This window comes from Varroa jacobsoni, unplaced genomic scaffold (assembly GCF_002532875.2).
Source record: "Varroa jacobsoni isolate VJ856 unplaced genomic scaffold, vjacob_1.0 scaffold_706, whole genome shotgun sequence".
Lineage (NCBI taxonomy): Eukaryota > Metazoa > Arthropoda > Arachnida > Mesostigmata > Varroidae > Varroa > Varroa jacobsoni.
In genome coordinates, this window is record NW_019213608.1 from 54,150 (window position 1) to 80,353 (window position 26,204).

General features: G+C 40.7%; 1 protein-coding gene across 4 annotated transcripts in view; it reads left to right on the forward strand.

Annotated features, from left to right (window-relative positions):
- The window catches only part of LOC111262836 (uncharacterized), an 85,793-nt gene that overhangs the window by 43,792 nt on the left and 15,797 nt on the right, over positions 1-26,204 (forward strand). For 3 of the 4 annotated variants that reach the window (XR_002681881.2, XM_022837420.2, XM_086969334.1), the window contains exons 3-9: positions 17,973-18,072; positions 20,553-20,977; positions 22,580-22,696; positions 23,244-23,448; positions 23,630-23,787; positions 24,996-25,270; positions 25,680-26,040. Coding sequence is in view for 3 of the 4 variants with exons in the window: in XM_022837420.2 (XP_022693155.1) it covers positions 17,973-18,072; positions 20,553-20,977; positions 22,580-22,696; positions 23,244-23,448; positions 23,630-23,787; positions 24,996-25,270; positions 25,680-26,040 (1,641 nt within the window). In the remaining variant the exon portion in view is untranslated. The remainder of the gene's footprint in view (positions 1-17,972; positions 18,073-20,552; positions 20,978-22,579; positions 22,697-23,243; positions 23,449-23,629; positions 23,788-24,995; positions 25,271-25,679; positions 26,041-26,204) is intronic. The other variant, XM_022837421.2, reaches the window with a different exon arrangement.

The window sequence follows — 26,204 nt, forward strand, 5'->3', positions numbered from 1 at the left end:
AGGGAACTTTACCATCTAGGCTAGCTTTTGTTTGAGATGCCGTTTTATAACTAGCCGTAGTGATCTGCTTGACATTTTTAGACTTCGAGAGCTTATTGATACACTCATAATTGCTTAGGAAAAATATTATTTACAATGATACATAACTTGTACTAGCCTAAATAACCAGCCAGTGTTGAGGTGGTACAGGTTTTTACCTGTACATATACACGCCGACACGGGTACAGAAGGTTCTCAGGTAGAGCGCTGAGAGCGCGTCGATTTCATGCAGCGGATATTGCACTCTAACGTGTTGGTGCTAATTTATTGAATTCCCATTAGTGAGCCCCGGCGTAGTCGTTCGGATCAATGAGACCGAGGTTCTCGTGGCTAGCTGACTGATATGCTACCGCCGTTGCCGCTATTCGTCTGTACAAACAACACAACATAGGTGGCAATAGCGATCTTATACATTTCTACAGGTAATATCTCCCCATTCAGTTTCTGTTATCTGTCATTTATTATTGTCACGACAGTACTTATCAATCAGTCAACGCTGATGGGTCGGGATCGGGAAGCACGTCCCTCGTGTCCTTCTGTTATCTGCTCTACTTGTTGTTGCTTTGCGCTGCTGTCGATGCTAAGCTGGTATATGAGCGGTCGGTTAGACAGACGCTTGCCTTGTTTTTACCATGATACTAGATGCACTAGGCAATGGTAATGTTAGTATCCCATAGATAGAATTTATGGGGCTGTCTGTTGTTACTGGTAGACCTATTGAAATGGGGTCCTTACGTGTCTGTAAGTCAGCCAGTGTGGCATCAGCGACAACGACGGCCACCTTTGCCGCCGCGGGCTTACGGACGACAAACGATGTTCATTGTCACAAACACATTGTCACGACACAAAATTGTCGATGGTCCTGCTCATGTTTATGCTACCCGATGCCACTGCCCCTAACGATATCACGACGCCTTTGTCAAAATGGTATGCAGCAGGACGCGACAACACCCAACCCGTTATATACTGTTGGTGCTATAGCGTCTTCGTTGTAGGCTTTTCTCGCGCCGCTTCGGCTTTTTTTTTGCATAGGGGCAGCAGACTCGAGCTTCTTGGGTTTTTAGGTTAGTTGCTTGGTCGATTCATGCTGGTGTCTGTTGTAAGGGGCTCCTTGAACAATTATTGCATGCTGCTATTGCTGCGAACACTGCTGCTGTGGGATGAATGGACCCCCATATCTACGACAGCGACTTTCATAACGTAAGAAAGCAGTGGGATACGTGAACCTCTACAATTCCTTAAACCCAATGGACCAAACCGTAGAAATTTCATTGACCTATCGCATTCTGGTCGGGGACTGAGTGGCTCATGCAAATTCTTTTTTCGCAATGAACTCTTTTTGATAGAAACATAGTTAACAAGAACAACCGTCAGACGAATTGTCACGGTCGAGATGGCCCGAAACTTCGCTTATACAGCTATCTCAAGCGGCTCGATCCTTTCAATCTGCAAGGTTGTTATGTGCGTATTTACCCCTTATGATTCTGCGTGCTCGTCAATGTCGTTGCAGTACTATTATCAAACATCAGTATGAGCTGTAAAAAAAAAGTAATGGTAAATCAAAAAAAAAATATAAGTCTAGCCGATTCAAAGCCACACGTAGAGCACTAATAACTTTTCATTGGACAGGGCTTTCGTTCATAAGGCGCGTAATTCTCGGCACTGAGCTTCTGTCTTGCTTTTCTTAAAAAAGACCGCCTCTTTCTTTGACTCTTTTTCAAACGACACCTCTCGATATGTATCGTTAGTGCGAAAGATATGAAAGGCTCTCGTAACCCCCGATAGCGCCATCCTTTGTCCGTGTCCTTGCAAAAGAGTCATTGTTCTATATTGAGCAAATAAATTTGTTTGATTGTGAGAATAAACGGAAGTCCCGGTCACTAGGCTTTATGCAGGCATTCTTTGTTTCTAGCTCTTTTTCTTTTGGCCACATTTGAGTCGGTGCGGTATCAGCAGCAAGCGCATGGATCAGCAGATGAAACGACCAACGCTGTACTACACGCAATACAATATGCGACGTCGTCGCATGTCGTTGTCGCATGAAGCTGAGAAATAAGTACCAGCAGGGAGCGAATCTGACAAATGGTAGTGACCTATTACCCATTTGCCTACATCCCTAAACTGCACCGGCTCCGGTCGTAATGGATATTTGTCCGTTCACCGAAAGAAACAGGCGAAGCCTCCGCCGGTGGCGGACCTAGGTACATAAACCTCGTTATGCGGAATTGCACCGTTGAGGGTATATCAACATGTCGAGTTAGGACCAGAAGGGAGAAGTTTTTTCTGGCCGCTTACAGGAAAAACTTCGCGACGAATATTTTGTAGCCCAAAAAAAGCATTGCGTCTGCACTCACCTGCTAAGGAATACATAAATCATGTTGTGAGCTAAATTGCTTAACCAGGCAGAAAATACTACGATAATTTTTATCAATCCTTAGTAGTTTTAAAATTATACCTTTCTAGAGCAAAGACGCAGTGTTTCGAGCCCGCTCGATTGTCTAGTTCTGTACAAATGAGCTTTAGAAAATTGACATTTCCACTGGTAGACGAGTGAGTTGACGACGCATGAGGTGTGTCAATATGCCTAATCATAAAATATAATTTTCTCAATAATCATATATATATATATATCTATATATATCAAATGTTGATTTGTTCGAGCTAATCAGAGGCAATAGTGAACGAATTAGATCTGACTTATCTTCCGTAGAAGCTTGTTCGATATTTACGGCCAAACATATTATTTTCCTTTAGGGCTTTGCTGCTTCAGGCAGGCAGGTTGGTGATTGTTTTTGCATCTAAACAAACTGTTTTTAACGTTTCTTCAATTTTTCTCTGTTTAATATAGGAAGAAAAAACCGACTCGCTCAGCGACTGAAACCACGCCTTCAGTAACGACAGGTCGTAATATTCTTATGCAAAGAGCCTTCTTAGCAGCTACATATTGCACATTGCCTATACTAAAAATATATTCTATCCTCAAGGAAGTCCGCGAACTCGCTTATTTACTATAGGCTACTATAAAAATGTTTGATAGATAGTTAGAATATAAGGTAATACTTTATCGCCCTTGCTCATTCACAGGCTAAAGTACAATAGCACTTGTTGAGTGCAAAAAGCAGCGATCGTGAGATACCTAATCTATATGCTACCGTATATATAGTCTGCACTGAGAATTTTTCTTATGTTGTGTTTCTAAGCCTGTCTAGTTCTTTTTTTGCTTGTGCTAGGAGTATCACTCTCGAGGTTATCCAAACTAACAATCAGCCATCGCGGCTGCAGTTTCAGTTCCAAACCTAAACCGCTAAGTAGTCATTTTCGAAACATTTTCTCATTAATCGACAAATAACTTTCTGCTAGTAACGGCGTATTAAACATTAGCAGTAAATGTGAATTCGTTAAAGCTTTGTTCGATCACAGACAAAAAAAATCCAAGAAAAGTAAAGTTGACTTTGTAGCAAGCCGCAAAATCTCAAAAAATATAGAAGTTTAAAGAAAAACAAAAAGTTAACAAAAAACTAACAGTTGACACTTAGCAGGTCGACCCAGTCAGTAATCAGTGTTCTCCTTTTTAAGACAGAAACTTAAATGTACCACAAATCATTTTTGAGCCTGTTCCATGAATCTTCAATCCCCTTATATTTGAAGATATTCCGATTTGCCTCGGAAAGGCTTTTCTCAGAACCAGCCTGAAAACTGATAATAACGTAGAGCGTCGATTTTGGGCAAAACAAGGAGCGAAGTTTTAAAAACGATACATCAGGGTTCGTTACGATGAGCTTCTTACGTTGCTGTAATTTCTTAGTAGCGAGTTAGCCATGACTGTTAGTATAACGTATTCGAAGGCAGGTCAATGTATATTATATTATATTGTTGAAAAATAGCAAAACAATTGAACCACTGCTCGGTCAATTGCAGAATGAGATAGCCTATGATTTCCTTTTACGTATTTATAAATTATTCTGTTGTCAACCTACGCCGACACTCCTGGATACTTCCGGGTATTAAGTACGCCTGAAGAATATATATAGGGTTTTCTTGAATTGTAATATTTTTGTCGGAAATCGATATTAAATTAAGCGTCAGAAAATTTTGAATAGAAGGATACCTGAAGGTAATATTTCACTGTTTGTATGATCAGCGCTTCATATTGTTCGCATCGCTATGGCATATGCATCCCTATGTTAAACTACTAAAGGTTCAGATAATAAAATTATCTCAAAACCAAATCAAGCCACTTTCGACAACATGCTGAAACTTATCTATCGGTGTTGCCCTTGAAGCACTTTTATGTTGGCCATTCCGTATCACCAGCTTATATGTTAACTACAGCATATAGACATTATGTCGTCTCTATAATGTACCAACGCGAAACGCAGTCCACTGAAAGAATGGAAGGCCTTTTTAATTAGAACTACGAGTCGAAATGAGTATACTGCGAAAGCGTCCCAATCTATTTTATACGAAACTCCATGATTTCACAAGTAAATTATAAGATTCTGGGCATTGTGGGGTATTAGAAGGAAAAGCTTTTTCACGACAAATGATCAGTAGTAAAATAGGTGTTGTTTCCATCGAGGCAGTATACGAGGCTCAATGCTGAAAACCAGCGTTTTAGCCAATAACATTACATGATAAATTCGATCAAAGGCTGAAACCTTTCTGTGCGACAGTTTCTTACACTCCGGAGTATTAGTTGATTCCTTCATGATCTGCAGTACGAAAGACGATCTTCAATGGATCGGGTGAAGATTAACGAACAGGCTTTAGTCAGCAGTTCAAAGGTCATCTCGAGAAAACCATCGGCGGAACATATCAGCGCTTAGGCTGCATTTTTATCTTGTCTAATTGCATCCGGCGTAAAACCGGCATTATTTCAAATCACTTCGCCGCACTGCTCCAGATATTGATGGTGATCCTCTCAGTGAACATAGATGTTTTAAAACAATAACGACATAAGACAGCCGCTGTATCTGCGCCATCATTATCAAAGATCAAATTAGCAGAGCCTGTAAAACTTGTTTGGTCCATGTTTCGGGCAAAATTTTGCTGCATCTCAGCTGATTATTCCCTGAGACTTGCCTAAGGTCTCTAAATGTAGCCTATGCCTATATTCGTAAAGAGGAAACATTCAAAGAGCTGGCATATTGGAACAGCTTGCGCCAATCCTTCATAGCAAGATTGACTGCGACGACAATAAAGTTACTCTTTATAATTTGGCTTTTTATGGCCACTAAGTTACAAGGAGGTTTAGTTTAGCTAAGAATCGCTTTTGACGGTGACTTATATAGGTGTCTTGTAGAGACAGCACTCTGATGTAGCAAAAAGTCGTTACTCAGCTCAGAGGCAAGTTTATGCGGCATGGAAAAATAAATAAAGTCGTATGAGCGAAAACTTCGCAAACGTACATCCAAAAAGTAAGAACACATGATCAGTGAATGCTTTTTGAACGATGAGTCACCATCAACAAAAACCGGTTCAAAACGTCGAACGTTCAAAAAATCGATAGATTTTTTGCACCTAACTGTTTTAGGTTATCTCTTATAAGGAATATTATAGTCAAGATTTTTTTTAACTGACTTTCGTCATACGATATATAATGGGGCGCAGTATTGTTTATTAGTTGAACTGAAGTTTGAAATAACAAAGAAGCATTTTCTTTTAATAAATGCTTAATGTACCAAGGCTTTTTCGGCTGCAGAGAATTGATTTAGCCTGTATTTGAGTATTCTGAAGTTGACACGCTGAGTCTGCGAAATTCTCTAGAGATACGATCTCCTAGTGCAGATGCAGCGGAGGCTATACGCAAGTCATTGAAAATCTTGCCTAAAATTGAGCCTAACATTGAAGTACATTGCATGAATATTAGCTCCAACTAGAGGTCTTCAAAAAATATGAGACTAGTAGAGGTTAGATGTTTGTACAAGTAGGACGGTGGCAGTTTCCGGCAGCTGAGAGGACAGCAATGGTCTGTCTGACTAAGTCAAAGAATCGCCAAAGCTGGGCTTTACTCATAGCGGTTTGGTTGTTAAGTGCTACCGATGATCCTTATCTCGTGTATGGCAATGGATTTCTCTCCCGCACTGAAAAGGGTCAAGTGTGGTCCCATGGGAGGTTTTAAGTTTCTGACGGCCAGTACTACGGCTCGCCCGGGCCAGTGATGTGACTAATGAGACTAAATAATAGGATGAAGAATTCGATAGTAAGCTTAACAACACGAACAAAGGACTTCGTTCTAATTACATGTTTGACCTGTACTGTGCATTACAATTAGCACTAAGAGTCTCCGTTGACATTCCGGAAATCCTTGATTTTTCTTTATTGAGCGGTATTGCTAAAACAAACCTAGACAACCATATGAGCAACTATAAGCCTTAATAGTAACACCTAATTCACTTAATCCTTCATTTTCCTGATTACTGATGTCTAGTGAATATTCTTTGCCAACACTGAAATTTGAACGTGCGTGCTAGCGCACTCGGCGGTAGTTGTTGGTCTCTCATTGACTATTATAGTACTTCACGCATATGTACAATCAACTAGATGCTTCAGCAATCGGCATATTATACACGTCCCGATTTCAGACTCACACCATACGTACGGGGCTGTCTATAATCTACAAGTTGCGCTGCTCGTTCACAAACTTAAACGAATTTACACGTTACCTATGATAACGATTTTGAAATGTTGGTTTATACTGGCTGTTAGTTAGACCCTTTATTTGACGGAAAACTTAGAAAATTAAATCGCCTTTACTGTTTTTCCAGGCCAGGGATTATCGTATAAGCGAGCCGATTGCTGTTTTTTACGAGGCAATTATGCTCGCCTCACCGCCTTTCTCTTCCAAGGGGTTTTTTTGGGTATGGCCATTTTCGCGTTTCGGTCCTATCTCATAGATAGCGCATTTATTGCCCGGTTTTTGTCTCTACTGAATTCGTCGCCGGTGTTCATGTACTTCCGTGCAGTTTATTCGTTCACGCTGAGATTGTCATTGCAGCAAGACGCCTAAATCTAATTTGGCTGCTTTTTTCGAGTCGACAGTTGAGTGACAGATGGCGACGGAGTCTGAGATGCGTGCTGGCTCAATTATGATGCTGATGGCAGTAATGAATGTATCACTGACTAGAGATTAAGAAGCGCAAGGTGCAGAAGCGGGCCCTAGCGTGACTGCCAGTAGCCATGGGCCCGGCAGTTGCATCTTTTTTCAAGGGGAAAAGATCCCGAGAGCAGAACTAAAAGATTCGAGAGATCCGAACTCCTAGGCTTGGACTCCCTTGGTTTTCATCCTGTATTGCGAGAGAGGGAACTGCAGCAGCCGGTAAAGCCTCCTAGGCTATACCAGTGGCTGTGCTGGCTGAATGGAGCGCCCAACGAGATCACTCGGACGAACGGTCTGTTTACTCAGACAGGTAGAAGAAAGCTGGATAGCTGTAATTCCTTTTAGCGTCTAGTTGCCTGTGCTTGAGTTTTGTATCGCTTATTCTGAGCAGGAGTATTCAATAAGAACTCCTGGACCGACTCCTTTGGCGTTTGTTGTTGGCGGCGCTGCTATCCGAAAAAAAGTTCCGTTCTCCTCCCACTGTGATCGTTCTTCCCAGTAAGAACTACTTTTTTCGTGGAGAGCAGACCGATAAGCAGTATGGCTGCTACCGCCATTGACACTTTAGGCGGCAGGTATCTTCAAGAGGAATAGTAAAAAGCGCGGAAGAAGGAAGTGGCATGCAATGTATACAGAATTTGGCTTTATACATTGTTGTGGCCGTACTCATCTGAGAAATCAATATTTTCACCCGGAGCACACAGTGACGCAATTAACAGCGTCGCGTTTCAAGAAAACTTGTCCCTACAAAACCGTTTGTCCGAAACAGCAATATTGATAACTAGGCCCAGAAACGTTCATTGCCTTTTTTTTTTTTTTTTTTTTTATTATATTCAACTCGTCGCTGACCCGGGTAATTGAGATAGACAATAAGTTTCATGCATAATATTTATAATGCTGATTAATTAGTACTGTATTTATCGGAATATCTGATCCATACGCCGATCGGGATGCACTGAAGAGTTGTGTTACCGCTTTGAAGTTCCGGTCGCATCTTAGTCTTAAAAAAAGAGGATCCTAAGCAGTACCTAATATCATTTGAAAACTAAAGGAAATTACATCATATGCAAGCAGCCCATCCTTATAGAGAGAATAGACGTAATGTTTTTAAACCTCGCCACTGTTTAGATCAATTCATGGATCTACTAAATGTCGAATTTACCATTGTACTTTCTTATTTCAGTTGGACTTTTTTTTTATTATCATAAAAACCTTTATTTTTATTATCATATATAATAATTGATTTTTCATATCATAATAATCATAACTATTCAGTTTTAGTTGTCTGCAGACAGCTAAAATTGAATAGTTCGACATTCAAAAAATAAATCCTATGCTTTTCTGTCTTATCTCTGAGACTGCGTTGGATGGCTGCCCTTTAATACAGAGTAAAAATTTGTTCCTCTTGTTGGATTACGCATTTAATAGATTCGTCCGTCGCTGACTGCGATCGAACCAAGTACATATGGCGGCAGAGAAGAATATATATAAAGAACAATAGAAGAATAGATGGATTGTATTTTAAGCAACATTGTTATTTACGGTGAAGAACTAGTTGTAGTTGTTTTTCTACCCATTTCATAGATATCTAGCTGCAAAAAGGAAAGGTTATTAGAGGTTCAACGTTTGGCAGATGAGCGTCACGTTCATGATGCGAGTGGCCTGTAAAATCATTTCAATGGGAAGTAAATATATATAATACATATGCGGCTACTACATGATACTAGCGATGAGCATAAGTATATATGTCTTGCAATTAGTTTCGATTGTTATTTTACTACTTTCAGATCAGAAAAAAAAAAAGTCTTTGAATATAAACGAATAATTACTGAAGAAGCTGAATCATGCGAAACCTATTTGGCAGTGACACCTTTGTAAAGCAAATGCATCGTTCACTATTGTCGATTTGTCTTGCAGTAATAATAAAGCGTTGAACATGCAGCTTGTTATTTTTTATGCCGCAGGCAATGTTCAGTTTACGAAAGCTTCTGTGAGGTACTGTGACTAATTATGTTCAGGTTCTGCAATAACCTGCAGTTATCCGAAACGCCTTTAGGCTAACAACAGCTGTTGTCGTATTCGCTATGCCAGGTTAAAGCACTCGTTTTCGACAATTCGTTCTCTGCATGGTCTGAGCCACTTATGCCCAAGCTTAGTTTTCTGCCACGGACACTGGGATAATCTTTGCAAGCATTGCTGAGCTAATAACAATCATTGTTACAGACTGATGAATAATTACATAATAATTTTTTTAATTCATAAAATATAATTTATAAAAAATAATTATGCTCAATTATTTTAGTCAACTATTAAATTCTTCCATTTCGTTCGAAATACTACTCTGCTTGCTCGCTGCGCGCGAAATTTTAAACTTAAGAAATCATGAGAAGGAAACTGACATTTTCCAATCCAAAATTATCATCAGCATGACCAGCAGCGATGTGAAAAGATTTACACGACCCGTTCGGTAATTTCCTTACACATTGGGGATTCAGTTGTCACATTAATAAAAGATTTGAATGTCCCGATGTTTGCGCATATATAAACTGTTTGAGCGGTTCATATGGAAAATTCAGTCAAAGTAATGTTAGCCACATCAAAACAACGCTACTTTTTGTTATAAAAAAAGTCAAACATGAATATTACCATAATTTATAAAAGCTAAATAAAGAAACAACCTATCGATTGCTTTCAAAATAAAGTAAAGACGCATTTCCTTACCTTCGGTATTTATTTGGCGAACGCGCTAGGTATTTGGTGCAGTTTTAACTAAACTTTCAAAGATTTGTCGATCAGTTACTGAAATAACGTATAGCAATGCACAGTCCTCTGAAAAGCTACAGGGACTTATAGCCTAATAGAGTTGTATCGTACGATGTTTACACATCTTTTCGGTTCTGTGATTTTTAGACAGCGTCAGCTGAAAGATAAGCGCCTAATTTTCTCTCGGCCTAATTTAAACTCGGAAGCTATTGCAGGTCTTCTGATTGGTTGTTCCTCCCAAAGCCTGTCGAATCAGCCAAACAGGCTTGGTACCGCATTGTTTGACCTAAGGTTACGCTTAGTACCGTGGGAAGTGGCAAATTCGAAACTATGCTGTGTGAAGACCCCATGTTTTAACCTGTGCTGAAGCTAACTAAGGTACATGCATTGTTGAAAAGCTATGTATGTGCATGTCTGCGTATATGTGTGCATTAAATTAGGGTGTTCGCTCCAGATTTATTGTGCATCGTCCGCAACTGAGTTCTAATTAGAGTTTCTAGGCCAAGCGATTTGTCATAAAAGAAACGCTAGGTAGGACCTCCTTTTGGTTTTATTCGGTTCGTCTTAAGTGAACATGGCACGAAGTGCCAATCGATAAGCACAATTTTAGACTGTATACGCAGGCATCTTAAAGAGCGACATTTTAAAGTAAACGTAATTGGCGAAATTTAATATATATAATATCCTTCGGGAATACCTGGAAGGTGTTTCCTTTTTTGGGTCCTTCCCTGTTCTGTAGGCCTATTTCTGCTAATAAAAAAGTGCCTTTATTTTTTACCTATATACTCTCAAATGGTATGAACCCTCTGATAGACGTAACGGGACCAAATTACTGCAGTCCTCAAATTAGGACACTGATCATGAAATATTATGTATCAATGCTTAAATGTCAAGTAGACATAACCCTATATGCACTTTAAATAGCTTTTCCAGCCGATGGCGTAAGCTATGGGTGGCGTAGTTTCACAAATAGCTATAAATACATTGATGACAGCTTACATTGCAGTTTGTTTAATTTTTGAACAAATTCCTGCACGATAAATGACTTTGCTAAACTCCTAAAAAAGACATGAATATCTATATATCTTGTTTAATCCAAGTGGCTGACTCTCCAAGTACAATTCTTGCTGAGCCTATGAGGTTGTATAGTATATTGCTTGCTCACTACGTTTTTTTTCCGATAATATTGGTTTCGCAGTTTTCAAGAAATTGTGGCTAGAAGATACACACCTGTACCCCGTCTCCTGCAGTGAGGCTTCGAGGTTATCGTCATCTATAAAGAAACCTAACGATGGTGCGAATTAGACCTATACATAGGAAGAGTTATCAATTATCTTCCTTAGAAATTTCTTGCTTCACCGTGACAGACTTGGGTTGACTTAATGCAGTTACCTCAGAAATAGCTATACGGAATTATGGAAGCCATCAGGAACCGCCGCGGGCTAGAAGTCCGAATTGAAAACTACGTTTCTGTACACTACATATATATATGTATGTAAGTACGCAAGAATTAAACTTTACGTATACATTAATTTTTCATGCGCATAATCATAACTAAACCTTCGGCGCTTTGTGCTCAATGTGATACTACCTAAAATGTATTGTAGTGTTCAAGTTTTCGTCCCTCAGGTAACTTGTTCCCTTCCTCCTGTCAAGGTGTTTTTAAAGAGTACCTTACATGTTTCAAGTCTTGTGTACGGTACCGCCCCCTAGGCGTTGCGTTGAACGGCTGGCTCCCACTACAAAATAGGGTGTGTCTACGACTCGCTATTGATCCTTGACAAGCGCACAAAGTAAAACAGTTCAACAGGTCACGCAGTGTGAGGATTACCTAACTGCACGTTAAATATCCACAGAAAAGATCCGCTCAATAGTGAATCTACGAGCCTCAATATAAGGCAGAAAACGTCCCGCTGGTCCGCTTTGTACGCAAAGTTGAAAGCGTATCATAGTACTGTATAATATATCAGTTTTAAATCGATTACGATATCGAACCACAATGTATTACTAACCAAATTGATCGTTCTTCCTCCTCTATTCAGATTTAGGAACGGAGTCGGAATGATCATTTGTAACGATATGCATAGATGAGCTAAACTGAATAACTTGAAAATCCTTATAGGTAACTTTATAATATTAATTTCTAGACTCCCTGTGTTATCCACGATTAGAAAAATGTATATCACTGGACTCGACATAGTCACAGTGAGCTTTAGCAACCGTAATGAAACAATGTCGTTGGAAGTAGAATACCCTTCCTAATATTAAGTAAGAAACCTGCTCTGTTCGTAGACTGACCGAGATACCTTGTCGTTGTGACCGATCGATCGGTGGTAGCGTGTTTGCATGCTAGTTTTACAGACAGTCCGGGTTCGAATCCATGAGCTGACACAGCTTGTCAGCCAGCCGTCTGCCGGAATGCTTAACGGCAATACCCAACAACCCCCAACTTGCCAAAAATGAAGGCAGCTCCTTTTCAAGAACCTGTGTATTTCAGATGGTCAATAAAAATAACAAACGCCAAATAATACCATTGTTTCGTTAATTTGAATGCAGCATAACCTCAGTCACGCGTGCGAATATGATCAGATACGGCCCACAAATTTTCGATTTGCATTAAATCTAACAAGCTTGGGTTTATTTAATGTAAGTGCGTTTAGTTCAGACGAGTCTTTATTGATTGATTTCTGCCGGAACCGCGTTCTCTCTCTCGCAACTTGCACAATGCCATCACTCAACATATTGATCTACACGTATTTGTTGTTGTGATTTTTCTACTGAACGTTAATCTTTAAAGACCTGATAAATGCTGACAGGATATTTTGTCACAACTGCTTACCTGTCCTCGTATTTTGCACTGATTGAGAATTGGATTTGCCCCTGGCTTTTTTAATCCCTGTCCTTAGTGTTCTAATATAATATAATGTCTAATGTGTGTGTGTGTGTGCAATTTAATACAGAACGTCCTAATTATAGAGCATTTCAGTCGTAGCGATTTGCAGCACTACATAAGGAAACGAGTTGTTTTTTTTGTGAAAATATATCAAAATCATACGAAAATTTCCTCTGCTATTTAACGTCCCAAAGTTCTTATGACGCTGGTCGATGCTTACAAAATATCAGCAGAAGTCTTAGCAGACTCAGAGGCGGCAGCGGCGGCGGCGGCGGCGGCAGTAGCAGCGGCGGCGGCGGCGGCGACGGCAGGAGTGACCCGACGCAATAGAAATCGCTCTGACTGTTAGCAAACGAGCGGGTGCCGCGTGGGGCTGTACGGATGCTGCTGACTGCAGCGCCACGACCAGGTGCGCGAAATCACGACTCTTTTAGTCGAGTAGTAACGACAAAAGCAAGTACGTCAACATCAATACGAACCACATCAACAAGATCCGTATTTCGGTGGCGGCAGCGACTGATTACCGTAGCCTGTCTAGCAACATAACGATAGCAAATGCAATAGAAGTATCTCTTTGATTAACGATTCGCTATATCACTACGAATATAGAAGCACTCCACATATCAGCGTACAGACGTTCCGTGGTTAGCTCGGTGGCAATGGCGCCAATAAGAAATAAACGAGAAACTGAATTCTCGCGGGAAGGAGCGAACGTTCAACATAGGCTAGTAATTTTTACTGTGTCATCAAAAAAGGAAAACAAAGAACGAAAAGCCGCACTAATTATAATCTACAAAGATTCAATGAGTGCATATTTATGAAAATCTACTCGAGACGGTAGCGGTTCAGGGAGGAGCAGGTCTAACTGCTGTACAACTGCAGACACGCTATGTGTGAAGAAACCAAAAAATTAGAAGCATACTATTATTTAGCCTTCATGAAGTCGATAATGGTGTAAGTGTGATTCGCTGATCTTCAGGATTAGGAGTAAGAACCGGACTTTGTTCGTGAACTCCTTTTACAAGTCTCTCAGCTAGCGGTAACACAAAAGTGTCTCCTAATGGACTTGTGGGTTTAGTTTGAATGTTGGTTAAAGCATTTTGTAACCAGATGTGCATACTACTAGCCCATCGATGTCTCAGGGAGCATAATTATAGTACGGTGTAGTATCTTCTATCGTCCTTAACTAAGGGGCGTTGGTATACCTTTATTGTAGAGGTAAAGAATATGATGGAATCACTTATTCTGTGTAAGTTTTTTACTTTGAGACTTTCCTGATATATCGGCGATTACGGACTCTGTCAGGGCTTGTTTATATTATAGCAAACAACGCAGTAGGTCCATAAATCGCCACAATTCGAATCAGAATCTCTATCCTTTAGTCCACATAGAGACGTTGCCCCTTTGAAAGTAAGGCGCGCCTGTTTCATATTTCTTCATCCTCTTAAACTCTAGTTACTTAGGGCAGTCAAACCAGGATTTCTGACGATTCACAGCCTTGTCAGAGTTACTGGATTGGGACATCGTTCTGGCTGGACACAGCATCTTCCTTTTCCCGATAATTGAATCAATCCTTGGATATATATAAGAGCAGTGCCTTTGTATAAACTGTGTCATTACTTCCACACGTCAAGCGCCTACTCAATAAAATTTGTGGGTGATTTAATTCATGCTATTCTAAATTGCGTTTTCGAAATGATAGATCTTTACCACTATAGTATAAGATTTAGCGTCCCAACAATGTATGATACAACGTAGTAGCAAACGCCTAAATGTTACATGCAAAAATTTTGACAAAAGTCCGACACCCTATGTTATCTTACAGGTTTGAAGTTAAGCTATATTTAATGCTTTCGTATTAAATCTTCCATCTCAGCTGAAAATTAAAATTTGCCGGTTTGAATGCTTTGATTTCAAACTGAGACTGCTAGACCGAACGATTCGACGAAAGTTAGTTGGACCTCATAAATATCGCTCCTATATAGAGAAAATTCTATTGGCTTTTTTTATGTTGGACAATCTTATATTATAAAGCTATATTATGAAGCCATATAAGGTGCTGCGTAGTATGTAAACAATGTGTGGAATCGTCGTTGAACATCTTAAAAGTAATACGGGAGGAGTACGTCTTCCACTAGATACTTTACGTGGAATTTGCAATCTTCACGGATCCACATTGTAGGGGCGCCCTAACCCCGAATATCGTTCTTGCATAAGCAAATACATCTAAAATTTGCTGTCGTCGACGTCGGACAAGGGAGAATTTTAGACGTCTTTTATGGGAATGGGACAATGCAACACGCAATGTAGAAACATTGTACAAGGGTTTTTCTTCGAGTCGTACAACGACCACCTGAGCAGTCAATGCAAGAGATTGGATTTGCCATTCGGCGCTAGTGATACACTTGTGGGAAGTCAACGTACCCTCCCATGTCTGATTTGCCTGTTGTTAATGGTTTGGTCATTTTGAAATATAGATAAATCTATACAAACATGTTTATGTGAATCTAGACACGTAGAAGCCGAAATCACGCAATATTACAAACCAAACACATTAAATCTACGATACGGTAGGCCAGGTGCAGAACAAAGGAAATGCCCGCAGACCTTCTGTAACTTTACAGGCTTCGCAGATTTAGCGAAGCCTACGTTTTGCTACAGGGTGAATTAAACGTTTGGTGACGTGGAGCGCAACATGGGGTCTCTATCTCCAGATGGGTTATTTAGGAAGGGCTCAAATGTAACTAGTGACATCCGTAGCCGTCAAATAAGACCGACTGGGGCAACTGGTCAAAATGCTATTGTCGAGCTTATCTGTCAGCTAAAACTAATTGATCATTCAATGACGTAATAATTTTTTTTTTTTTTTTACTTTTATTTGAAGTGTGTTTATAATCGAATCTATTTTGTTATGAACGGCGCTCGCCAGTAACTGTGCTGATAACCCGCTGCTCGCAACCCTGGCGATCATATGCGTGAAAAATTAAGTTACGTTTAGAGGTAACTCAAAATAACATTGTATCTCGACTCTCGCCATTGATAAAAAGAGCCTCTGCTTTTAGAGTCGATCAATTCTTGCTTTTAACTCTGTCTATATATAACATAGATGTCTGCATGTGCTGCTGCTGCTGCTGTTGATGATACTTGTATCGATGCAGCGTGGCTGTCTGGCGACGCTGGCACTCTTCTAAGCTTTTAGCTATGGCGTCTTAGAAAATATCGTTAGCACGAAAGCAGACGAGACACTATTTCCAAACCCTTGGCAACAACGGCTGACTAAAAGCAACATGCTGCGAAATAGTCAACTATATAGAACTTGTTTAAGTTATTCGTTTTGTTCGCTTGTGTTTTGAGGACAAAAGACGGTAAAGAATACTGAAAACGTTCTACGTTCGATGGTGCTACGCCATCGATGCGACTCGTTCGCGACAGGAATTCGAGTAATACACAATCGATGGCTCGTTCCGGAATGAGCCGTAAGGCAAGTCTGAGCGTTTGAATCTTACAATGGCGCAGTCCTCCACCGTCACCGGCGTCATGAACGCGATGAGGCAGGCGGAGTGCTGGAATCCGCTTTTTTGAAAAAGGTCATTAGCACTTTTACAGGTTTCCTTTGGGTAGACGAAGCCTGCTTACCTAGTTGGCCATGGGTTGTAAGGGCAGGGCAAAACAGGCAGCCAGAGAGAAAAAAATGCAAGATAGAACGCGATTACGCAAGAGAGAGAGAGAGAGAGAGGGCGGGGAGGGGATGTAGTGATAGAATGAATGTCAAGGCGAAAAATACAATGCAGTGCGATGAGTTCCAACTAACGACAGTAGGTACGGAACATAACAGAAACGATAGCGATAAAGTAAATGATGTAGAATTTCTTTCAAGGGAGTGAAGCTCACATTTACACGTAATAGGGGTCGATCTGAAATTCGCTTTTTAGAGGGACGCTTACTTCAAGTACATAGGCTGGCCCCCGGAAAGAATAAAGCATACAGATAGCTTAATGTCCTTGTTCGTTCCATTAAACTTACCTTATTTCATGCGTTACCTAAACGTTCGATATACATATTCTTTGGCTTTTTGTCCTATCCAATATATTGTCGTTAATGTGAAACTTTTTATAGTTGCTTGTAAGTTGTGATTCGTAAGTAGAAGGTTTACATGTTTGTGTCGCAAAGCGTGCCATTATTATTCGGAGTCCGTTTTTTAGCCTTTTCCCTCGGTTACCGACCTCATTAGTATTCCGTTATCATTCTTGCCCAGCATTAGTAAATATTGGGTAATAATTGATTTCGTGTGAATTACAGAATACTTATGGACCCGTTAGACGGATCGAATAGCCACCAACCGGGAAAATAATATATCACATTCAATGCAGTATGTGTTGCAATGTAATAATAAATATTAAATAAATTAAACACAAATCGATATTTTCGATGTCAGATTATATGTTTAGTTGTATGAATTATCTGACATACGTTGTGCTAATACGTTGCAGCTGTCAGTCAGTGATAATACAATCAGAGAGATGGTAGCGACATTTGGGGAGATCTGAAAGTAGTCCTTCATTTGTCCTAATGGAATTGACTAAATGGATGGAACGGGGTCGTAGTTGTGTGCTCCGCGTGGAACTTCGAGCGCATTGCAAACTATCTACTTGAGACTACCACTGCGCGACAACGCCTAAGGTGTCATATAAGCGAAAGATAGTCTTGGACGAGGCAAGTAATCGGTCTTCGTCGTCGCCATCATCGTCACTCTCGCTTTGTCATTTAACAATCGGAAAGACAAGCAGTAGATAATCGTAATATTGCTTCTACTGTCTCAATGTCCTGTCCTAGTATTTGTGCAGGTGCACGATCTGCGTGCTTTTTTTTTTAAGCATCAGAGAGAACAGTGACCCTGCCCAGTGATATTTTCGACTAATGAGACATAGTATAATAAACACTATCTTATCTTCGTTCATTTAGGTTATATCTAGAAGTTGATGGGTAGTCACTAGTTTGCTGCAATGTGGAGCTGCGAAAGTTGCTGAGATTGTTAGCTGATATTACCATAGACATATATATATTCCTATAATCAGAAATAGAACTATCAAACGTTGCGTAAGATTGTTGCATTTGTGATACATGGATGCCTGTACCATCCTATTTCTTATCTAATATATACCCTATTTTTTCTTTCAGAACCACGAGTGACAATTACGGGGGTACTAGGTGGTCAAGTCGGTCTTCCCTGTAACATACAGCCCAACTCGTCAGATGACGAAGTCTCACTGGTGTTGTGGTATGTGTACTTACGTTGATAAAGTGATTGTAACATAGGTTCGTAGCTGATATGTCTACTGCTGGCGCTCAGAGTTTAGCGAAAATAGATCTTTTAGCCCATTTCTGCTAAGGCAATTCGTAAACCGCACATTCGGGGCTCCCGACAAGATATAATATCAACTCCGAGCGCAAGCTACCTAAATAATAAAAATATTTTACTAGCGCTATCTGATGATTTAAGTTCCCAAAAGGCAATCGTTTACTGTAGATTGGAAACTTTAATTTGTACTCAACCCAGGCAGATTACAAAGCATAGTACATAATCTAATACAGTGTATCAGGCCCCTTGTACGGTTAAGGGCTTACAACAGGGCTTGAAATTGAAATACAGACGGCTTTTGTCATATTCGAAACCGCTTCGTGCTCTTTAAAATGTTAATATATTAAGCTTGTTTTATTGATTACAGCCGCTAGTACTAAGGGGGAAAAACACAGAAGAACTAAGAGACAACAAAAACTGCACAGTTTACTTTCAAATGGGAAAAAAAAATCACTTTCTAAGGAACGAATCAATCGATTGCGTGTGGTAGCAGCGAAACTGTGCATCTGTTTATCAGTATAGTCAATTATAGACTGTTTAGAAAAAGCCAGTCATTTAAAAGCTCAGATGTAGTACAGGCCCTAATAAGCAGAGCTGTTAGAAGAAGGTCGCAGCGATTCGGATGTACATTGATTGCTATAGAATGGGAAGAAAATGGGGCCCGGCAGCGCCTAAGCCATCCGTAGTCCCCGAAACAAACGAACTACCTCATATTCACCGTTTATTAATGCTGAAGATTGTCGCTTGCACAGTTCTTAATAACAAACTCGACAAAAGAAGCTCAGTCTGTGGCTTGATACCAAATTAGTCACTGGCCATTCAGATGACAACTTTGTGTAGGAAGCTTGGCAACAGTATTATCTGTTTTGCGTAACTATTACGCACAGCTGGTATACTAGTATCCGTCACGTCTTAGTAATGCAAGCCGAAGCTACAACAGATTTGCCATGCATGCCATCTTTTATCGGTGTCATATCGTATTAGTTGTAACTATCGGTTCGTGTAATTAATATGAACATTGCTTTCCTCCATTCGTACCGCTGTGGGAAGGAAGAGAAGGTCTTTGGTAAACAATTTTCAACGGCTAGTGGGTCGTGGACTATTAAATGCCGGTTTTCATGGGTCGCGTAACGTTGAAAGGACGGCCGAATTTTATACGTGCTTGATCCAGGATTGTTGTATATTAGATTGATATAGATGTTGTATATGTTATTATTTTTCAGTGGAAAGAAGTTTCGAGGGGTAGAGATCTTTGGAATCGGCCGAATGTGATCAAGAAAATTTGACTCTTGAAAGTCGAGAGGGTTGCATTTATTCGCTTAGATTTAGTAATGACACGGGACTAGAAGCGCCTCCGTCCTTTTTCTTAATCATCGGTATATTTAAGACTAAAAACAGATTCACAAAAAAGGGGTGATAATATTATAATTCCACAAAAAATACTCATGCACCTAATTTGGGTGAAAGTTTACAGAGCAAACATTGTTATACAGCTTCAACTTGGTTGGTTTTCTATTGATGTCAGGAGTACACATTGCTACGAAGCCATATTCTTTTACCTATTTCGGGTGTTCATGCCGTGCGTCTTCGAGATCGCATAAATAGCCGTGCGTGCTTCATGTCACGCGATCTTTTCCCGCTACCGTCCTGTTGAGCATCTGACGAGTGCTCTGTTGGCAGAATATGTATCGTTCGTTTATGTATCTTGAAAGGTACTTTCGTCAGCGCGGCATATACATGATCAGCGGAACGGCATGTGTGTCGCGAATAACGGGTTCACTGCATAACGTACGCACGCTCACGACGCAGCTCTTTTTCCATCCGTTAGATTTTATTTGGTCTTTTGTCGAAACAGAATGTAAATAGCTAGGCCGTGCAATGGACACATCTGTCAGCCGGATTACGAATCGTTCAACCACGCAACGGCTGTAAAAGAAATGTTAAAAATAGTAGGTTATGCGATTGTTTTCCTTTTCCCGTTTCGGTGTAGTCGAGTTGTTCAACCATTCGCAGTGTAAAATCAGCATGGCCTGAAGCCGCGTGTAAAACTACTATATACATTGACGATATGCTGAAGAGTACCTGCTCGTTAACTGTTCTCGACAGATCTGCCTGAGCGTCAATCGTGTTCCTGTTGTACATAGCAGAGCCCCGTCAATTCTCCCTTGATTATATCCAAATGGCAACGACAATTATGGACACCTAAACGAAAAGGCAACCTCTTCATCGTAAACATATACTATATCTAAAATGGCAAGCGAGCTTTTTCAACGGACCTAGATTTCGAGTTCAAACTCTAACCTAAACAACATGGCATATCAGTGAATATCTGATCTGGGAATATTTGACACTATCATACGTACGAAGTGAACGTGGCTCACGTTTTTTATTCTTGGCAGGTACAAAGATGATTCGACTACGCCGATCTATTCACTTGACTCGCGTAAGACAACACTCAGAAACGCACATCATTCACCGGCCCACTGGCTAGCTGGACGGGCGTACCTACAAGCTATAACCAGTGGTACTTCAAGTTCGACGCACCACGACGTGCTGCTTTTGCATGACAGCAAAAATGGAGGCTCTTCCGATGAAAACGTATCGACCACCTTTTCGAGAGGCCTTCGAGGCGACGCCAGTACGACAAGCAGCCTTGTTACAATTAACAACGGCGCGACGGTGAATGGCATGATCCAGGGACCTCCCAGCCCATCAGTGTTGACACTGGATCCATTGGAGAAAGAAGATGAAGCCCTTTACCGATGTCGGGTCGACTTCAAGCGAGCTCGGACGCGAAATTATGAAGTACAACTGGTTGTCATTGGTAGGTCATTGATTTCTTTATTGAAAAAATATTCAGATTCAGACGAGAATAGAGCAATCAAATTATAGAAAATAGCTAGAGTTTTAAACAAACGACGACCCCCAAAGACCAGTCGATTAGCTGTTCAGAATTGTGTACATCTCATGAAAATTAATTTGTGAACGCAAAAATCCGTAGTAATATTACGACATACTCGCGTCCTGCTGGCGAACCCGTGGGCAAAAGTACTCGGCTCGCTAAAACCATATCAATGCAAAAATAATAATCATAGATTTCATAGCCGCTGCAAAGGGTACCTGTGGGTAGAAGGCGTAAGTGAGCTCATATGTTAGCTGGCATACAATACATATACAACATACACTCATGTTTGTACTATGATAAATTGAAAGCTACACATACGCCCTGAATGACCAGTTCATATTCAGGTTCGGCTCGTTTCGTCCGGCTAATTAAATCCTACAAGTACCTAATGCGAACCTAAAAGTAACGAATGCCGGCTCTGCGATCTCTATCACTTGAGAAGTGTTGACAACAAATGCTCAAGGACTGCCCGTGACTCTATTTTCACTCATTTGTCAAGTATTGTCGTTTGTTTAGTAAAACTTGAAAATAAAGCAGTTGAGAATAAAATCCTTCTTTTTAAGTGTAATAGGTTGGCTCCTCTACCTGAGTCTTTTTATTACATTCTGCATTGAAGCTATGCGGAAGGTCCCACAGTGATTTCGTTGCTCAGCTATAATACTGCCTTATAAATATAATTCTAAATCAAGCATAGATGATTATGAATATGAGGCTGTGGCTCTAGAGATATTAGTGTAAGTCATCTTAATATATATCTCACTTTTATATATAATCCCTCTTTCAACTATGACTTGTAAGCGTTAAGTACGAAATAACTGTAAAAGAAATCTATCGATACGTTAAAAGTTTCAGCTACATGCTACAATCACTATGGCGGACTAACAGACTATTCGTCGATCTTGTTGGAAGTTATCGTCGAATAGAGATGCGTTTAAACTAGATTAAACGAATACTGATGATTATTATCATGATGGTCATAATAACAGAGCAAAGTATATGGCGCCACCGAAATAACAGCAATCTGGAAATATATTCCATTTTCAAATTCCGTGTAGATTTACAGCGCATGAGGATTTACTGTCTTTCCAGGCTTCCAAAGTTCCTTTCCGATAAGTCTGCTATTAGGAGCGCTCGTGTCTTCCGTACGTTATCAACAATCGAGCGGATATCAGCGTTGATGTCGTACATAAACAGAGCCTTTTGAAAAACTCCACAAATGCAGCTTTAATTTATTTTCGTTTACTTTCTATTTACGGAAGTGCCGGGTAAACAATCGAGCGAATCGGAAGTGAAATGAACGCCAACCGCGATGAATGGTGTGACACCTTAAGAGGTCCTATATGGACTTCACATGTAATAGAGCTTTTACTAGCGTCAAACAGATAGAACTTGATATTTCGTACACCTGAACTAGGCGAGCAATGAATTTAGCGTAACGGTTGCTTTTATTGATGAAGTGTCGGCAAAAATTTAGCACATCTATTAATTGGCATTTCACAATGTCTATTTTTGTTCTTTCAGTTCCTCCGTCTCGCATCACAGTGACAGATCATCGTGGTGCGGTCCTGGCGGACAAACAGGTCATCGGACCCTATAACGAGGGCGAGAAGGTAGTACTAAAGTGCCAAGCACATGGAGGTAAGCAATTGATTTTCTTGAAAAATACCACCAACCGAAAACTGTCCGAGTAATTTCGAGCCTCGAAACAAACGCGATGGCCACCACCTATTACATCACTCAATAACTGAGTTACAAAGTACCTGAATTACGTCATTCAAATATGGTACGGGTTGCACGTCACTTATACTGTTCCCTTTTTAAGTTCTATTAGTGTCAAAAATGATGAGAGAGTGAGGAATTCTTATTATTTCCTGTTACCGATGTACAGTCTTGTTATTTGCTGCACAGTCATTTTTTTTTCGTGTATACAGGTATATTATTGCGAAACTATACTTATTGTGACGCGTCCACAGTATTGCCTCGGCCTTACTATGATAATTGGGAAATTGTAGAAAATAGCAGACGATATGCTTATTATGTCATTTTCTGTGTGGTCGTGTGCATTACTTCATTTATCCTTTACAATATTTAGCTATTGCGTTTAACAGTATCGTGTGTAACTGCTAGATGTATGAACCTGTTTTGCAAGCGCTTTAGCTGTCAGACGATGACTGTGTCCTTCAAGGTAACCCCCCTCCAGTAGTTACATGGTATCGACGTCTACCTCCCATCGGAGGTTTAGGCGGTACAGCCTCACGAGCAAGCCAGCAATCACGTGCGCTTGACGTAGAGTCTAAGGCGAGTCATTCCTCGGAGTATCCAAGTAATTTGGAAGAATTCGGTTCGAAAATAGCGACGTCGCCTGCATATTCTTATCGGGAATTACACGGGTAAGCACGGCATCCTTGTATGAGTCAGGTGCTTCGAGTGAAAAAAGACCCCTATAAATAGTATCCTTTTAGGAGCACGGTAAATTCTGGTAGTTTGGGGCACATTAAAAATTAATATACAAACGCAAATTTGAAGAAAAAAAAAAACGCTTTCCTCGTTTTTTTTTTTTCGATTTTTCAGCAGGCCAGGTTCCTCAAGTCGAGGAGCTATATCCAATACTGTGGATCTTGTGCTGCCTCTTCTCAGTCGCGAACACCTGCTTTCGTCGTATTCATGTGTGGCTTTGAACAATAATATTTCAAAGCCGCTCGTCTCGTCAGTTATCCTCGACATACATTGTGGGTATCTTCTATTGAGCCTATCACTCACTTCGCCATGCGGAACGCGCAATATACACTTAATAATACCACGTAAACGGAACGATCTGGAGAAAACCAGAAGGTGATACTGTATGTCCTGCAAATGCAAACAGTATCCAATAGCGCTTCTAGGAGAACTCACCTGCAGAATTATATAACATGAAGTATAACAAAACGCCTACACCATATATAGGCAGTGTGCTTTCGAGTCACACGATTTTCAGTGAAAATCTCCGAGCAACGCTTATTATTACCTACTAGGCACCCCCTGATGTTACCGCGCCATTAAGACAGAACTATGGCCTGGTTTATATAACATGTGCAGCTTCACATAGACGGTAGGGAAGGGTTAATTTCGTTTGAGTATGACGAAATAACACGTTTCTCAATGTACCAACACCGATTATTGTTCTCGTCTTTTCTATGTGCGTTTCCCAGTTACCCAGTACTTGAATTTAGAATCGGTAAACAGTCTCGAAATTGACCGTAGAGGCCGTTGTTGTTATTGCTGCTACTTTTTGACCAATCAATAGTCATTAATTCGAAAGTCAAACGCAAACTCGAGCGGCCTGGAAGGAAAGTATTGCAACGTACTTTGTCTGTAATCGCTGATTTGTGCCTAATTAGCACTTAACGTAACGTAACGTACGCTCAGAAAGGCCATCAGTGTCATTGATTCCACTTGATCAAATGACAGAGTAAAACAGCCGTGTGCTTTAACATAGTTCCAGCTTGAGAGAAACAGAGAACCATTTGATATCTCGTATAATATAGAATAGTCGTCCTCTTAGTAACTTTAAAGTCGTCGTCCTGTTGTTGTAAATTGTAGAATAGATAATATCTAGAAAATAGAAACAGAAGGTTGTAGAATTGTGCAAAGCATCTGTTGACCCGTTATAGAGTATCATGTTGTTTTTTTGCCTGGACAAAGACTTCTGTAAAAGTTGCCTTTTACATAGGTCCTCGGCGGTGTTCTATTCCGTTGCATAAATTCTAGTCTATCCAGCTGTTTGCCCCCCTGTCGAAAGTAAGGCGCTATTCAGAAATAGTCGATGATTTATTCATTAAACATTTTGTTGGTCGGCATCCTATTTCCGTATAAGTACGTATGTAATATTGTTTGGAATTGTTGGAAGATTCAGGCACAATTAGTTCATAACAGTAACAACTGTTGTCGTTGATTGCAGTTCGTCCACAACGTGTATGGATTTCGGGTGGTTTCTCGACGGCAGCTGTCAGTGGCTCGGCTGTGCTCCAAGCGGGTGTACCAGCTACGTTTCAGTGTTCTTCGTCGGGGTCAAGGCCGCGAGCGGTAATCCAATGGTTCAAAGGTGGAGAGCGGCTTAATGCTACAACCGACTCAGCAAGTCCGTCAACAAGCTTAGCCTTATCATTATCGAAATCATTGTCGCGTCCCGCTAGAGGTGGTTATACCCTCCTACGACAGTTCCGCTCTCAACGGGTAAATCCCGACGCACTGCAAATGCGCCTTTGTTTCTAGAAGACTCGGTCAAAGTTTCAGATTTGTTCAAGGACAAAAATGAATTATTGATTGGATTGAAGAGAACGATTTCGGACAAACAGAAGCACACCTCGGTATAGATCGATACAAATTTATCGTCTCTCTGTGTTTGCTTGAGTACTAAGCATTTCATGGGTTTACCATTAAAAATGGTATACGCCTTCAGCTGATTACTTATCCCGAGCATTAGCAGTTTTTCGCACGTTCAAAAGTATACAATTGCAGCATTTGAGCTTGCGTATATAACCGGCTAAATATGAATAGGTAAAAGCGATAGTTTATGAAACCATAGATACAACAATGCTTAGTTAGCACTGGCTTCATTTTATGTTTCGCATCTGTCAAACAGAGTCTAAAAAACGCGGATCGGCCCCCGGGAACGGGTCCGAGAACAGCGGGGAATGGGACGCCTTCATCAGGGAATTGGCACACGTCAACAGTCGAATTTGTTCCGAGTCCAGAGGATGACGGCAAGACTCTTACGTGCCGAGCGCACAATCCCGCCATGCCAAGCAGCCACTACGGCCGCACCGCAGCGACATCTTCTTCCTCATCGTCATTCCATTTGGGGCCGACGGGGATTTCAGGGGAGACGAATTCGGATGGAGCAGCAAATAGTATGGCGAGCCATACAGCCTCCCATCACCCCGCTAGATCTTCTAATACGCCAATCAACGCCATCGACGATGGCATTAAATTGCACGTACAATGTAAGCAAAGCTTTATTATTTTACTCGAATTTTCCAGAGTCCCGTTAACGGCAGAATTTGTTAGGTGATTACGTACGGAACCCCACACAGTAACCCTAAAGTTCGTTTATTTCATAAATCAGAGTTTCACCAAGCTGGTATAATTTATCAATGGTATCATATAT